This window comes from Crocuta crocuta, unplaced genomic scaffold, assembly GCF_008692635.1.
Source record: "Crocuta crocuta isolate KB4526 unplaced genomic scaffold, BGI_CrCroc_1.0 scaffold348, whole genome shotgun sequence".
In the NCBI taxonomy this organism is placed as follows: Eukaryota; Metazoa; Chordata; class Mammalia; order Carnivora; family Hyaenidae; genus Crocuta; species Crocuta crocuta.
Genome location: NW_027529573.1, coordinates 2,743,465 through 2,760,010, shown reverse-complemented (window position 1 = coordinate 2,760,010; position 16,546 = coordinate 2,743,465). Strand labels below are relative to the sequence as shown.

Below are 16,546 nucleotides of genomic sequence, written 5' to 3'. Positions count from 1 at the left end.
CAGCTGGGAGGGGATAAGACAGAGTCAAGCTCCATTCAGAAATGGCAGTTGTTTCTAGAATCTCAATCGCTTGCTCTCCTTTCTTCTTCCAGTACGGTGACTATGACCCCTCTGTTCACAAGCGGGGATTTTTGGCCCAAGAAGAATTGCTTCCAAAAAGGGTAAGAAATCAATCCCCTGTTTGGGAAGACACAACAAGATGTGCTGCTCTGTGAGAAAGCTAACTGAGGGGCTTGAAGGAATATTGGAAGAACATGACAAAAACATTTAAATAAATATTTTGTAATCAATCTTGAGTAAAGAATGTAGACTCTCTGTTGAGAATATTAAAAAACCAAGGTTCATGGAATTCATTTGCGGTGGCCGGGGCCATAAACATGTGTTTCCCTTGAGGTGGGTGAGCACCAGCGATTCCCAGGGAATAGTGTGGAGCAGCGTGTGTTCAGCTGAACTGTTCGTAGCTGGGCAGGGTGGATAGAGATGAATTGGGGTGGACATGGGAGTTTTTAATCCTCGGTGTTGTTCATCTTGTTCATTAGCCACGGACGCAGGCCCTCTCTCCCTTTTGCTGCTCCCGGTTTTATAGCTCCTCTCATCTGTCATGTGTAATGAAGGCCCCATTCTCACCTTTACCTGACTTTTCCTGCTCCTTTGATGGCTTTTGGAACGCAGGCGAAGGCAGCAGCACACACAGCTTAGCCCCACTGGCCGACCTAAGATGAGTGAGCACTTCTCCTGGCCTAGCCCAGCTGAGCTCCTCCCTCTAGGACGTGCAGCCCAGGAAAGAGGGGCGGCAGCCGGGCGAGGGGTGCACCTGGGCCTGAGTGACGGTGCCCCCTTCTGACTTGTGACTCAAACTGAATGGTGCTTGTCTGCACGCGCCACCTCTGCCATGTGACTGGCTCCCTGTATGTGGCTTTTTAAAAATAGCTTGGCTATTCGGTAAAAATGATGCACAATTATGAAAATGGCATACAATACCAAAACTTTCTTTGTGTGTGGGTTTTTTATTTTGCTCTACTTTTTGGTAGGTAATAAATCTGTATCAAATGACTCCAGAAATGTGGGAGGAGAGAATTACAGCCTGGTATGCGGAGCACCGAGGCCGAGCCAGGTGAGGCTGCTTCATTATCGGTTTACATTTCCGTATGGACTTTATTTTTTTTAAAGAACTATGAAATTAGGACACGCTTGTAGAACAAAATGCAGTACTGAGGTGTATAGAAAAAGGGAGCGCTGCGGGTAGCTGGTCTTCAGCACTATGAGTGTCCTTCTTCTAGCGCATGAATAAATACAGCCTGTCCAGATGTACAGACCCACTGCACTCATTGGCAATTCAGGTTTCACATTAAGGATTCTAATGTATGGATATCCCATAGCTTTTGTGTCCATTCCCCTACTGATGGCATTTGGAGTAGCTATGGATTTTCACTTTCTGCAGTGTACAGCCTAATATTGTTATGTAATTATATGAGCAGTTCTGAGGATACATTCTTTGCAAGAGTTGCTGAGTCAAAGGATGTGAGCATTTCGTGTTCTGACAGGTGCCACTAAATCGCCCACCACAAAGGTCAGACCTGTTATCTGCCTACCAGCAGCGTGTGTACACCTTTCCCCCATCATTTCTCTCCCCACCACTCGTTTTTATCCATCTAATTTTTGTAATCTAAAAGGGGAGACATTGTATCTTAAGTATTCATTAGCATTTCCCTGATCACTCTAGGAATTGATCATCTTTTCATTAGTCTTTAAAATATTGTCCTCTTCAAATTAACTTCCTATCATGTGGTCTTTTTTTTTTTTAATAACATGTATACTGAAAAGGGGATAAGTCATAAATGTACCACTCAGTGAATTATCACGGAGTGAAAACACCATGTAATACCAGGTGACAAGATAGCATGTGACCCTCCTGTATCACTCTCCGTCTTTCCTCCCCAAAGCTAACCACTCTCCTGACCCATAAATCCATGGAGTAGCGGTGCATGTTTTAAATTTTACATAAGGGCAGTTGGACAGTCCCTATTTTTTGTGTCTCACTTCTTTTACCCAGCATCATATGGTGAGAATTGGTTTGTGGTATGTAACAGCAGTAAAAGTTTCATTTTCATTGCTGTGCAGAACTCCACTACGTTATTAAAGCATGAATTCTCCATTGCACTGTTGATGGACATTGGGTGTGTTGGGCTGTCTCTTGGTTTTTCACTATTACAAATAACGTTAAACGATTTTCCAAGGTAATTGTTTGTACCAATAAGCAGTGTGTGTGATTTCTAGTTGCTCCTTATGCTTCCCAACACTGTGTATTCTCTCAGGTTGAATTTTTAATATTTGTTTGAGAACATTTTGAGATTGGAGAGAGGGAAGAGACAAGGTCATAGGGAGTTCGAGTTAAAATATTTCAATATTGTACCTATTTGGGAGTTTTCTGCAAGTCATTGCTGCTTTAAGATCTTAGTTTTAATCTGACTCATAGCTTAGAAGTAGGTGACTAGGTTGGTTTTTACAGCCCAGACAGCTCTTGACCTAATCTCTGACAACACCCACAGAAATAAAATCGGGAAGGTAGCTCTCAGCTTGCAGAGAGAATTGTTTCAATACCAAAGCCTTCTAGGTGAAGAAAGTTCACAATCAGATAAAGCAACAACTCAAATCAAATTTGCATATCCAAATCCATTTGAGGGGAGAAGATAACATACCACATGCTTTTCTTGAATTCCTTGAGATGAGTATCATTATTTATCAAGGGCAAAGCGTGAAATTGAAGCCAAGAGACACTGTAATGAATCTGTTCTCTGGCTTTTATGGGGCCGGGAAATTCTGCTTGACCTCGATGTGTTTAATAGACTCAGGGCTGGGAAGAGCCTTGCCGGTATCTGCTGTGGCTGGCATCTTCCAACAGGTTCCAACACTCAGGGTGGCGTATGCCCGCCCTCTGTGTTCTCACTTAGCTCTGGTGACAGTGTCTCATTCTCCTCACAGGGACGAAGCTGAAATGGAATATTTGAAGATAGCTCAGGACCTGGAGATGTACGGTGTGAACTACTTTGCAATCCGGGTGTGTTGAATCCTCTTGCACTTCCCTGTGTATAAACAGGCTGAATCAGGGGCAGACTGCTTGTGAAAATGGGTTACTCCCTTATTCCAGGGTGGCACACTCTGTAATGGTTCACTGGAGGAGAAGGGAAGAAGGGGAGAGGGTCTCACAAGCCTCATTTTCTATTTCTGGACTTGAATTAGATCCTTGGTGGTTAAGTGTCAGTTGAGCTCCTGGGGGACTTGGGCCTGGTCCTGGGCTCAGCAGAAACCTGTTTGAATGCTGGAGTGTAGTGTTTGATTATTTCTGGCTCTGTGAGATCTGGCCCACAGGGAGCACTTGTAAATACTTTCTTCCCCCAGGGCACAAAGAGAGTAAAGCTGCTTTTATAGATTACTAATATGTTTGGGTGGGACTCTTGTTCTCTCTAGCAGGCTAATTGGTTTTCTATTCAGACCATTTAATAGTCCCCCTTGCTGTCCTCTGGGAACCCACTGCTTCTGCACCAGAGGCTTTTGTTTTCAGTCCTGGGGGGGTGGGGTGGGGGGGGTGGCTCTTGAGCATCTTTCTCCTGAAGTTCTGCTGCTGCTGCAGCATCTAGGAGCTCCTTCCAAAGGAATTCATGCAATTGGCTCTAGTATTCCATTGCTTTCAAAACTACAGGTCAGTAGATGTTAAAACAACCACCCACAGGGGTCCACCTTTATTATTATAATTACAGGTTTTTTGAGAGATAAAGAGAGACCACGAGCAAGCTTAAATGGGAGGGGCAGGGAGAGAGGGAGAGAGAAAATCCCAAGCCTATGACTCAACCCCCCAGTACTCAATGAGGAGCTTGAACTCATGAACCACAAGATCATGACCTGAGCTGAAATCAAGAGCCCTTAACTGACTGAGCCACTTGGGCGCCCCCTATTGGAGTTATGGTTTGCTTTCCTTTTTGGGGTTCCTATAAATTTTATATGAAATTTGGGTAAGTTGTATTACATTTTAAATAATTTACCATATAGGACGCTTGGCTGGCTCAGTAGAGCATGCGGCTCTTAATCTTGGGGTTGTGAGTTTGAGCCTCACATTGGGTGTAGAGATTACTTAAAAGTAAAATCTTTAAATAATTTAGGAAGCTTTCTACCTGATTTGTTTTCTAAATACAGATTTTTAATGGATTTCTTTACATAAAATTACGGAAGTTATATTATTTCATATAGCAAACAAGTACCTAAAAGATTTTCCATAATCATGCAAAAGATTCTTTTTTTTTTAAGTTTATTTATTTTGAGAGAGAGAGAAACAGAGCATATGAGAGAGAGAGAGAGAGAGAGAAAATCCCAAGCAGGCTCTGTGCCGTCAGTGCAGAGCCCAATGTGGAGCTTGAACTCATGAACTATGAGATCATGACCTGAGCCAAAGTCAAGAGCTGGACACTTAAGCAACTGAGCCACCGAGGCACCCCTATAATTTTTTTTCCAGTAAGCTCCATGCCCAACATGGGGCTTGAACTCACTGTCCTGGCTCTACTGACTGAGCCAGCCAGGTGCCCAGCCAGCCAGGTGCCCCAAGGTTATTTTCTAGAGTTTTATTAATTTGAGGCACCTGGGTGGCTCAGTCGGTTAAGTGTCTGACTTTGGCTTGGGTCATGATCTCACAGTCCCTGCATTCGAGCCCCATGTCGGGCTCTGTGCTGATAGCTCAGAGCCTGGAGCCTGCTTCGGATTCTGTGCCTCCCTCTCTCTGCTCACTCTATGTGTCTGTCTCACAAAATAAAATAAAGACATAAAGTTTTATTAATTTGTATTTACTGATTATCTGTTTGTTTTTTTAATTTTTAATTCTATTTATTGAGAGAGAGTTTGCTCATGTACAAGTGGTGGGGGGTGGGGATAGGCACAGAGAGAAGGAGAGACAGAATGCCAGGTGGGCTCTGTACCATCAGTGCAGAGCCCAATGTGGGCTTGAACTCACAAACTGTGAGATCATGACCTGAGCCAAGATCAAGAGTCAGACGTCTAACCCACTGTGTTACCCATGCGCCCCAATTGTCTGGTTTCTTTAAGGTCAGACTCATTTAACACATTTCTGTGGTTTTGGCAATATCACTTCCCTTGCCCCATATGCCCACCATCTAGATTATAGAAAAGTAGTGTTTTACAATCCTTAAAATCAGTTTCTCATTAGGGAATATTTCTTTTTTTCTTCTCTTTTTTTTTTTTTGAGAGAGAGGGTGCAAGTGAGCGAGGGGCAGGGAGGGGGGTTAGAGAATCCCACTAGCATAGAGAGAAAGGAGAGAGAGAGAGAGAATCAAGGCTTACCCAAAGCAGAGCTCAAGCTCACCCAATGCAGTCTCTAACTCATGAACTGTGAGATTATGACCTAAGCCAAAGTCAGATACTTAATCAACTGAAGTGCCCAGGTGTCCGGGATATATTTCTATAGCAGTCAGACCAAAATACACTATTTTTATGTGTGTATGTTTTGTATAATGCAATAGACAAAGCTAATGGATATTTTAGTGTCTTTTGTGTCCAAGTTCCTCTAATTTTACCATCAACTAAAGAAAATATGTGCTTAAAACAATTTAAAAGGGACTGCTTGAATGTGTATATATTTAAAATGCATGGAGTGCCTGGGTGGCTCAGTTGGTTAAGCATCCAGTTTCGGCTTAGGTCATGATCTTGAGGTCTTTGGGTTTGAGCCCTGCATCTGGCTCTATGCTGACAGCTCAGAGCCTGGAGCCTGCTTTGAATTCTGTGTCTCCCTCTCTCTCTCCGCCCCTCCCCCACTTGTGCTCTGTCTCTTTCTGTCTCTCAAAAATAAATTAAAAAAAGGGACTGCTTGAGTCCTACCTCTCTGTTTTTTCTCTGTTGGTGTCATGATAGAAAGCAGAGGGTAGAATCCCTTTTTTTTTTTTAATTTAATTTAAAGGAAATAGTCACAGAGGTGCTTGGGTGGTTCAGTTGGTTGAGCATCTAACTTCAGCTTAGGTCATTATCTCATTGTTCGTGAGTTCAAGTCCCGCAGCGGACTCTCTGCTGTCAGCACGGAGCCCACTTTGGATCCTCTGTACCCCTCACCTCTGCCCCTCCTTCCCCCACTGCATGTGTGCGCTATCTCTATCTCAAAAATAAACTTAAAAAAACGAAATAGTCACAAACATAATGAAGTATCTCGTTTTCTAGAATGTACTGTAGCTCTCAAAAATACAAAGCCTCACTGTGTTAATGCAGCAGTTTTAAGAGCTTTGCAGACCGAGGGTTCTCTCTTCCTGGTTTAGTGACAGCTCCTGACTTTGGGGTGTTAGAAGGAGTAAAAAGATTTATCTTGGAGAGCTCACTTGTCCATCTGACACTTGCTGTTAGATTGGTCCTTCTCATCACAGTCCGAGCACCTTCTCACTTTGCAGATCTGTTTTCCTGCCCTTGAGTCTGGTTCAATTTCCTTGTTGTCAGCAAGGGGTCGGGTGCTCTAGGTCCTTGTGCAGGGAGCTTCCTTTCACCACTGCACAAGGGCCAGACCACACAGCACAGGTGGATGGGTCTGCAGCCTGAGGATGTAACTCCAGGCCCACTGCTGGGTCAGTGACATGGGGGCCCAGGGGACTTGCCCTCTGTCTACTCAGCCTGCCAGCCAACATATGTAACATCACACTTTCAAACAGCTTTATTGAGGTATAATTTATATACAGTTCACTTTGGAGTATTTTTTTCCAATATTCTATTATAAAAAATTTCAGACGCATAAGAAAATTAAAAAAATTTTACAGCGAATACCCATAAATACCCACCGTCTAGGCTCTGTAACATTTTACTATATTTGCTTTATCACATCAAGACTACATTTTAACATAAAATAAAACCATTTGATCCCAGCATTGAATTTTCTTTCTGGTAGTACAACTACCTTTTCTTTTAATGTTTAATCCTATGGGTTTTATTCTACCCCTGTGATAACCTGGTTATAATTGTTGCCCCTTATCTACAGGAGTACTTTTCCAAAAGCACCTGTGGATGCCTAAAACTGTGGATAGCACCAAACTCTCTCTCTCTATATATATAGACATACCTATGATAAATTTAATTTATAAGTTGGGCGCAAGGTAAGAGATTAACAACACTAACAATAAGAAAGAACAGTTCTAACAGTATACTATAATAAAAGTTATGTGAACGCATTCTCTCTCAGAACATCTTATTATACTGTGCTCACCCTTCTGGTGATGAGGTGAGACGCTAAAATGTCTGCATGATGAGATGAAGTGAGGTGGATCATGTAGGTGTTGTGATGTGCATTAAGCTACTGTTGACCTGACAGTAGTTCAGAAGGAGGATCATCTGCTTCTAGATTGATGTAACTGAAACTGTGGAGAGCAAAACTACAGATAAGGGAGGGAGGGGGCTACTACTGTATTTAATTGGAGGTAACAATGCTTAGATTGCTGCTACTTTAGCCATCGAGCCAGTGACAGAAGCCCCCAGTGATCCCCTGTGGGACACTGAGTCATAAGAATGGTGTTTTGCCTCTGCCTGCCCCACTTCAGGAAGCTGGAGCCCCCGTGGGTTACACAACAGCTGTGGCTTCTGTTGGGACCTGTTGGAACACGTCAGATGTAACATCATGTGCCAGGTTCCTTGGGAAGTTGAATAAAATCTCAAACGTCTGCTGGAGCTGACCGTGGCTGATCTTTGTTGACTCTACAGAATAAAAAGGGCACTGAGTTGCTGCTTGGAGTGGATGCTCTGGGGCTTCACATCTATGACCCTGAGAATAGGCTGACCCCCAAGATCTCCTTCCCGTGGAATGAAATCCGAAACATCTCATACAGCGATAAGGAGGTAGGACAGGCCCCGCGTGCAGACACGCCGGCAGCGCAGCTCTCCCCATCTCTCCTCCTCGCAGGACTTCTCTTTGTTACCAGTAAAATCCTTTAATCCCCAGGCTTTGGGTTTTGGGTTGTTGTTTTCTGTTTACAGAACAGTATTGGCATCCTATTTTCAAGTAGCATCACTAAACCCCCTGCTGACTAACAGGAGGCTGGGAAGCTCAACTTGTCAAGACTAAACCCCAAAGAACAGTAAACCAACCAGAAAGTAACCTTTTCTTATTACTTGCCTTTCTATTTCTGGTGAGAAGTTCTGTTTGTGTTTTTAAATGTGTACATTAAACCCTCTCTCCTGTACAGTGCTTCATACATGGGGTGGAGATATCTATCTTAAGTATTTATCCCCACATGTATACACATGTATGTGTCTGTCTGTCTGTCTGTCTGTCTCTCTCTCTCTCTGTGAGAATATAAATAAGGATATCAGGCTAACTGCTTAAGAGAATTCGAGAATAGTTAAGTGTGAATAACTTGGCTGAACACTCTAAGTTAGAAGTCAGATGTTTCTGTACCCAATGGTGATCTTTCCCAAACACTGTAATCTTATGTTTGATCATTCACTCATTCATTCTTTGTTAGTTTTAAAGGAATTATCAAGCATCTGCTTTGTGTTAGGTTTCATAGGGGAAACAAAGATGTAGAAAAGCCAGTCTCAGCTTTCAGAGAAGTTACAGTCCAGCAAGGACCGGACTGCTGTGAGTCAGGCCTGTAGTGCAAGGGACTGATGACACACATGATAATGACCTGATGCTTTGCCACTTTCCCACTTCTGAGCACTCTCAGCCCGACTCTGGTTCCCTCCTCCTGAGAACATGCCACAAGAGTAGGGGCCGGGTTTGGGGTATCTGTCACATCAGGAAGCGAAGATGTGAGGGCCCAGGTGACTTGGTGATTGGCGAAGGGAATAGCAGGGGCCGACCTCCTTGTTCCCCAAAGCCATAGCCCTGGGGCACTTTTCTGGTGCGGAGCATTGAGTGTGAGTGCTGAGAGCACAGTGTACTGGGCAGAGGACACCAGGCCCGGACAGTGCTCAGTGACACACAGCTGGGACGCTGAGTATGGAGTGAGGAACAGTGATGGCTCGTGTTGCTGCCCGCAGAGCCCCCACCCTGAGCAGATTTCCTGTTTTCGATTCCCCTCTAGCAACTTGAGAAAGGGAACACCAGGCTCCTGATTTCCAGTATGTGGTTGAGATCTACTCGGCCGTGCTTGATGAGACAGATTGAGCTTCTTAATTCAAAACATTCTGGCTCTGAAATTTTTTGTGAAGTAGCTCAGAAAAAGAGCATTTAACTGTTTCTTTTTAAAAATACTTAAATTGAAAGTCCCACATGACCTAAAGTAGTAGGTATGCTATGGCATGGTAGTTTTTCATCTCTAATTTCATAAAGTCTGTTTACTGCATATCCACACATTTGTAGGCTAAAGACTTCCAAAACACTTGTTCTTCACAAAACCCAAGGATTAAAGTCTCCCCCTACTACAGCCTGACACAATAAACTCTAATATGCCCTCTCCAGGGGCAGGGCGCCAGCATGTTCCATCATGTCAATAACCCATGCAGTAAGAGGACCTCAAGCTGACTTGACATAATAGGAAGTAGTCTTAGTAGTTATGCATGACAGCCGTGCTGTCAAAACAGAAATGTTGGTTTATTTTAAGTGATCCATTGATTCTTTGTGCGTGTCCCAGCAAAGCCTGTGGTTTCCCCACTACTTGTGGTTTCCCACTGACAGCTCTGGGGTTTGACTTCAAAGCCAAAAATAAGCCCACGAAATTCACAAATAGCAGCTTACACAAGAGCAATAGTGCTTCTAAGTTAGCTTGACCAAAAGCTAACCAAAGGATCGTTTTCTGTCCTCAGTGTGCTGACCCCTCCTTTCTTGGACAGTATAACATGCGAAAGAAATACCCTAGAATACACCTTCCCAAACGTATTTATCTGCTTAGCACATCTTTCTCAGGAATAGATATCCATTTTTTAAGTGCATCTTTGAAATGGAGGATGTGTCCCGTCTAGTCAGGAGTGGTTGAGAACAGCAATTGCCATTTGTTCTTTAATGTTTCCCTGCCTGTGGTCTGGCTCCGGGGTCCCCTACTTAGCTACCACCCTGTCCTGCCCACTCATCTTTCTCTCCCCTTTGATTTCGAGAGCAGTTTCCCTCGTCTGCCACAGTCTGTTCTTCTTCACACCTTATTCCTTTTATCAACAGCTTTCATCTGATAATACTCACGTTCAGAAACCTTTGGTGAACACCTGTATGATGTCACATCAAACTCAACCTCCTCTGACTGTCCACCCCCAGCCCAACCCTGCCTTCCTCCCGGTCTGAGCCCCTGATATCATCTTAGTCGTGAGAGAGCTAATAATGTCTCTCTCTCACACACACACACGCGCACACGCACACACACTGCTCATTTCCCTATTATCTCAACCTCATTTCTCTCACTTACCCTGCCCTGAATAGCCCTCCATCCAACTTTTTAGCTCCTCTATCATATTCTTTTGTCTCTGACCAGCTGAAGTTCCCTGCCTACTTATGGTAGATCCACTCTGAACCCCCACAACATTTGTGATTTGTGCCATCCAATGAGACGCTAAGAGATGATGTAATTTCTCAAATAACTGCAGTCAAGTCATGAGTCCAGTGCCAGCTAGGTTGTGAGCTTCCTGAAGGCAGAACTGGGCCTGGGACTCTGCAGCGGGCTTCCCAGCATTGGCCTCATGGTCGGGCCCATCAAAGATCCGTAGTTCATGTTTCCAAGCCTAAGATGAGGCTGACAGCACTCCTTCCAGGACCCTGACCTTCCACAACCCGAGACCCAGTGCCCTCAGCTGCTTCTAAATCATAGTAGGTTAGTGCCCGGGCACCAGGAAGCCACGATCTTTGCCAGTGTGGTTGCTGCTTCTGTGCAATTTCCTGGTTGGTGCTAACACTCCAGATTGTCAGGCTGAAACTTTTTCTGCTTCTTTCTTTCAGTTTACTATTAAACCATTGGATAAGAAAATCGATGTCTTCAAATTTAACTCCTCAAAACTTCGTGTTAATAAGCTGGTAAGTTGAGATCCTAGTTTTTGTTACTGAAAACCATAGGTTTTTTTTTTTTTTTTTTAGAAACTGAGCACCTTTTTTTTTGAGAGAGTATCAGAGTGACCTCTTGTGAGGTATAGAGTGATAGGTAGCTCACTTGCTACACGCTTTGCCAACAGACCTTGAAAGACTCTTCCCTTTAGCGTAACCTAACAAGTCAAGCCTAAATTTTGTGATGTGAAATTTTTAAAAAGTATTTTCATGGAGGTACCTAATATATATAAAAGGATAAGTATAATGTGTAGAAGGTGTAAAGAGTGACAGAATGGGGCAGCTGAGTGGTTCAGTGGCTTAAGTATCCAATTTTGGCTCAGGTCATCATCTCAAAGTTTGTGAGCTTGTGCCCCATGTCAGGCTCTGTGCTAACAGCTTGGAGCCTGGAGCCTGGAGCCTGCTTTGGATTCTGTGTCTCCCTTTCTCTCTGCCCCTCCCCCGCTCACACTCTTGTCTCTTTCTTTCTCTCAAAAATAAACATTAAAAAAATTTAAAAAATAAAGAATGACAAAATTAAATAGCTATGTGGGACCCCTTGGTGCCTCAGTTGGTTGAGCATCCAACTTCAGCTCAGGTCATGATCTCATAGTTCATGAGTTCAAACCCCGCATCAAGCTCATTGCTGTCAGTGCAGAGCCTCCTTCGGATCCTCTGTCCCCCGCCCTCTCTCTGCCCCTCCCCTGCTGTGCTCTCTTTCAAAAATAAACACACATTTAAAAAAGATAGCTACACACCCACTACCCAGCTTTAATAAACCGCACACTCTGATACTGTTAAAACCCCCCATGTTAGCATCCTGCTGGTTTCCCTTGCCTCCTCCCCAAGGGTGATCACCATTCTGCTCTGGGTGCTCATTATTCGCTCGCTTTTCCTCAGAACTTTATTTGCTAGGCAGCAAAGTGAATATACTTTTAAGTTTTGTGTACCTTTGACATAAGTGCTGTCAACTGTCTATGCTCTTCTGTCACTTTTTTAATACATTATTTTCTGCAGTGTGTCTATGTTGATGCTTAAAGAGATGATCCCTCCATTTTCACTGCTGTATAGTATTCTGTTTTGTGCAGATAAATATGCCTATATATACATATATCCATAAAGTGGTACATATATAAATATTTGTCTCTTTATATATATAGATATATATGTGTGTGTGTGTGTGTATGTCATTCTCCTATTAATGACTGATGAAGTGCTTTCGACTTCTGCCATTTTAACAAGGCTGTTATGAACATTCTCATACCTGCCTCCTGCTACACATGGCAATAGTTTATCTAGAGAGTGTCTACTTAAGAGTACAAGTGGAGGGCTGTAGTGTATGTCCAAATTCAAGATTAAGCCATGTTGTTTTCCTTTTTTTTTTTTTATTAATGTTTTATTTCAGAGAGAGAGAGACAGTGTGAGCAGGGGAGGGTCAGAGAGAGAGGGAGATACAGAATCTGAAACAGGCTCCAGGCTCTGAGCTGGCAGTCAGCACAGAGTCCAACGCAGGGCTCAAACCAATGAACTGTGAGATCATGACCTGAGCCAAAGTTGGATGCTCAACCGACTGAGCCACCCAGGCGCCACAGCCATGTTTTTTTCCAAAGGAGATGAATTAATTTACAGATGCAGTGCAGTGGAAGAGACTTCCTTTTGCTTTATGTCTTCTGCACTTGCCTTTAAAATTGTTTGACATATGTTGTGCATATGAAATGGTATCTCAGTGTCATATAAATGATCATCTTTATATTTACTAATGAAATTGAACATCTTTTTATATATTTTTGGCCAAGCTTCTTGTCTCTTTTGTCAAATACTTATTTCATGTCCTTTGGGCCATTTTTCTCTGGGTTGTTTGTATTCTTTATTGATTATATCATCTCTCAGCTTGGGGCTTATTTTTCCTCCTTTTTAATGTCTTAACAAAGAAAGAATGTTGGCTTTTAACATAGACAAATGTATACATCTTTCCCTTAATCATTTGTGTGTTTGTGTCTTGTTTGACATCTTTTCCTTATCCTTTGATCATAAAGATATTCTAGGCTTGATTTCGGCTCAGGTCACGATCTCACAGTTCCTGAGTTTGAATCCTGTATTGGGCTCTGCGCTGACAGCACGGGGCCTGCTTGCTATTCTCTTTCTCTCTCCCTTCTGCTCCCCCACCCCCTCTCAAAATAAATACACTTAAAAGATTCTTCTATATTCTTTTCTAAAAACTTCAAGGGTTCAGTTTTCGTATTTAAGCCTTTAATCCATCTGGAGTGGATTTTTGTGTGCGGTGTACGGAGGGACCCAGCTTCTTCAGCTACTTGGGTTTTTTTCTTTCTTCTTTTTTTTTTTTAAAGTAATCTCTACACCTAACATGGGGCTTGAACTCATGACCCCAAGATCAAGAGTAGCATGCTCTACCTACTGAGCCAGCCAGGTGCCCCCAACTTATTTTTTTTTTCACGTGAATAACCTGTTGTCCCTATTGAATGGGCTTTCCTTTCCTCCCTGATCTGTAGGACCACATCTTAAGTTCTTATTTATTTATTTATCTGTTTATTTACTTATTTAGAGAGAGAAGCAGAGAGAGAATCCCAAGCAGGCTTAGTGCTGTCAGCATAGAGCCTGATGCAGGGCTTGATCTCATGATTCATGAGATCATGACATGAGCCAAAACCAAGAGTTGGACACTTAACCAACTGAGCCACCCAGGTGCCCATGTAGTGCCACATCCTAACGTAGTAGAAGTCCAGAAGTCACGCCTCCCCTCCCTGTGACTTCTGCCCCCTGGCTTACTGGAGGCCTGTCTCCAGAGCCAAGAGCACTAGAGGCCATTAGCAGGGAGGGCCTTGCTGTTTCACCCAGTGCTTTGCTCTTTAGGTTACCTGCTGCCCCAAGAGCCCTCAGACAAAGATGCTGTAGCCCTGGTGAGCTGGTAGGCAGCGAAATGCATTGGGATTTAACGTTTCTCCTGCTTCCATGGCCACAGATTCTCCAGCTCTGTATTGGGAACCATGACCTTTTTATGAGGAGAAGGAAGGCCGATTCTTTGGAAGTTCAGCAGATGAAAGCCCAGGCCAGGGAGGAGAAGGCTAGAAAGCAGGTGAGCAAGACTGTGTCTGAACCATTGTTATCGCTGCTTCTTGGTCTTGGCTTGGGAGGTAAGGAGCAGTCATAGGCAGACAGGTGTCATTTGGCAATGGACATACCTTCTCTTGTTTTATCCCTGTTGGATCTTTACTGGCTGATGCCCAGCTGCTGTGGTATCTGCTCAGGAAATGAGGAATAAATTCTAATAGCATATCCAAAAGAAATATCTCTAGTTATTTCCCCACTTAAGTGAAGTGCGATTAGTGCAAGTTTGAGAAGAGATAGTCAAGCCTGCGTCCGTCTGTCCATCCATCCATCCGTCCACCTAGCTAACTCGTTTTTTTTGCCTGCTGGTCTCCTTTGCCCAGCCTTGTCCTTTTCTAATTAGAAGGTGATAGAATGCATGACAACATCTCATACTTGCCGTGGGAATGCTAATTAGATTTCGGCCACACTTCCCCGGCACAGGTCAGCCCAGGCGGCATATTGCCTGCGGCAGGAGGTGCCAGAAGAGCGTATCAGCAGACTGGACAGCCTGCATCGCTGTTTTCTACTCATAAACCATCTCGGCTCACCAAAATCCATACAACTAATCTGAGCCTTGCTGCTGAGAATATCCAACGTAGCTTTGGACTAACTCCTAGACAGAGTAGCAGCAGCTGCAGTCAGCTGCCCGCAGGACTCACGGGCTCAGAGGAGTAATCATTAGTCTGCGCACAGCTCTCTGATGTGGGTACTCCGGCAAGGCTGGCTGGCTGCCCTGAGATTTACAATGAAATGCCCACTTTGATCCAGCGCACTTTCAGGGCTCACGTCTCTTTGCTCTCTGAGATGGCAGACTATAGATGTGCTATTTGGGATGCTCTGGGGGCCAGGCTGGTGGAATGGGTTTTGTCAGACAAAGAAATGCTCCTGAGCCAGCATGGGTCTAAGTGGCAACTTCAAGAAGAGCCTTCTTTGACCTCTCTTCAGCTGAGCAAAGCTTAGAAGTGAGAGATCTGAAAACGGCAGTGAGTATGTAGGCATCGGGACCGTGGTGGAGGAGAGCGTGCATACACCCCACACCTGCAGTGCCCATGGTCCAGCAGGGACACGGCCCTGGGACCTGGCTTCTGCAGGCCGGGGCTCCGTGGCCCAGTAGTACAGACACTGACCATGGAACCAGATGTGAGCCTTAGAATGTGATGTTAGTAGATGACTTATCTTCCACATCTCAGTTTCTCATCTGTCAAGTGGAGCTAATGTTATGCCTTCTCTGTCTCAGATCAAAGGACACATTGCACCTGAAAGCCTTTGTGAACTGAAACCACCTTGCAAACAAGAGGTTTTTATGGTTAGGTAGAGGTCTAGGGGAAGTGCAGTGCTGGGAATGGAAGGGGGTTGCCTGGGCTTTTTTCAAGGACAGAATAATAGAGATTCAGTAATCCACCTAATGGAAATTGTAATGCAGTGGAAATTAGAGAACAGATTGGCCAAGCTTTTCACTGACCTGCAAGGAAAAAATTGGAGAAGAATTTACAGTATTTTATTGCTTGTCTTTGCATTATTCCTTCGAGGCCCAATGCATTTTTTTTTTTTTAAATTTTGGCTCAGTATTTACAAAAGGCAGCAATCTTAAAAATCTTGGGTTTGGGAGAAGATTGAAGCAAGAAGTAATTAAATGTGCTCTATTTAAGGAAGAAAATAGTGCAGTGGTCACTTCTGGCTTCTGCTTTCTGAACTCAGTTAACACCCTAGGATCACAGAGAATAGCACTTGTTCTGTGCTTGTTCCCCTTATTAAGCTCTGCATGTGGCCCAATTAATACAGTGATCCAGAAGGCATGGGAGGTGGCAGTGGCTTTATACTGGTGCCTTAAGGATGGAGGGTCGTGTTTCCCGCATGGCTCCCTCCTGTCGCAGGCCTGGCCGGGAGCTGCCTCTGCGTGAGGCTAGGAGCCTGTGCCATGGGGCTGCGGCTTCCCCCTGTGAAACACAATGTGTGAACTACCAGTGCCTCACGCAGAACGATTCCATCTTCTCTGTGGGTCAGAGGCAGGAGCAATTGTGGATGAAATTAGAGATGTGGGAGGGGTCGGTGTGAGTGAGAAATGGCGAGGTGTCTCGTCCAACCAGAAGAAAGCTGTCTGTTTCTGGGGCTCCATCTGAGGGAGAAGGAACCTGCATTGTGTCCTGTCCGCCGCAGGGCAGAGCCATGTGAGGTCTTCCAACAAAAAAGGATATTGGCAGGGTAGCCATTTCAGCACACTGTGTAAGAATGCCTCCTTCGATCCAGGTAGACTTGGCAGGGCTGGCTTTTTTGTTGTTTTGTTTGTTCCCTCACCTCTAGGTGATTTTTCAAGGGACACAGCTTTCGATTCTTCAGCTGGTTTTGAAGGACAGAGAGTGGTAGGTGACAAGAATGACACTGGCAATTTAAAGGGGAGAAGAAGGTCTCCTTGGGGGACTCCAGACACTGGGTGTTCTAGGACCCTTGTGGCAGGGTAGGTTG

At 44.3% G+C, this 16,546-nt stretch overlaps 1 protein-coding gene across 7 annotated transcripts in view; it reads left to right on the top strand.

Annotated features, from left to right (window-relative positions):
* NF2 (NF2, moesin-ezrin-radixin like (MERLIN) tumor suppressor) overlaps positions 1-16,546 on the top strand; it is an 85,657-nt gene that overhangs the window by 48,205 nt on the left and 20,906 nt on the right. For 5 of the 7 annotated variants that reach the window (XM_077761635.1, XM_077761630.1, XM_077761631.1 and 2 more), the window contains 6 exons: positions 93-161; positions 1,032-1,114; positions 2,983-3,058; positions 7,732-7,866; positions 10,895-10,969; positions 13,956-14,069. In XM_077761635.1, the coding sequence (XP_077617761.1) occupies positions 93-161; positions 1,032-1,114; positions 2,983-3,058; positions 7,732-7,866; positions 10,895-10,969; positions 13,956-14,069 (552 nt within the window). The remainder of the gene's footprint in view (positions 1-92; positions 162-1,031; positions 1,115-2,982; positions 3,059-7,731; positions 7,867-10,894; positions 10,970-13,955; positions 14,070-16,546) is intronic. The other 2 variants (XM_077761633.1, XM_077761634.1) reach the window with 1 other exon arrangement.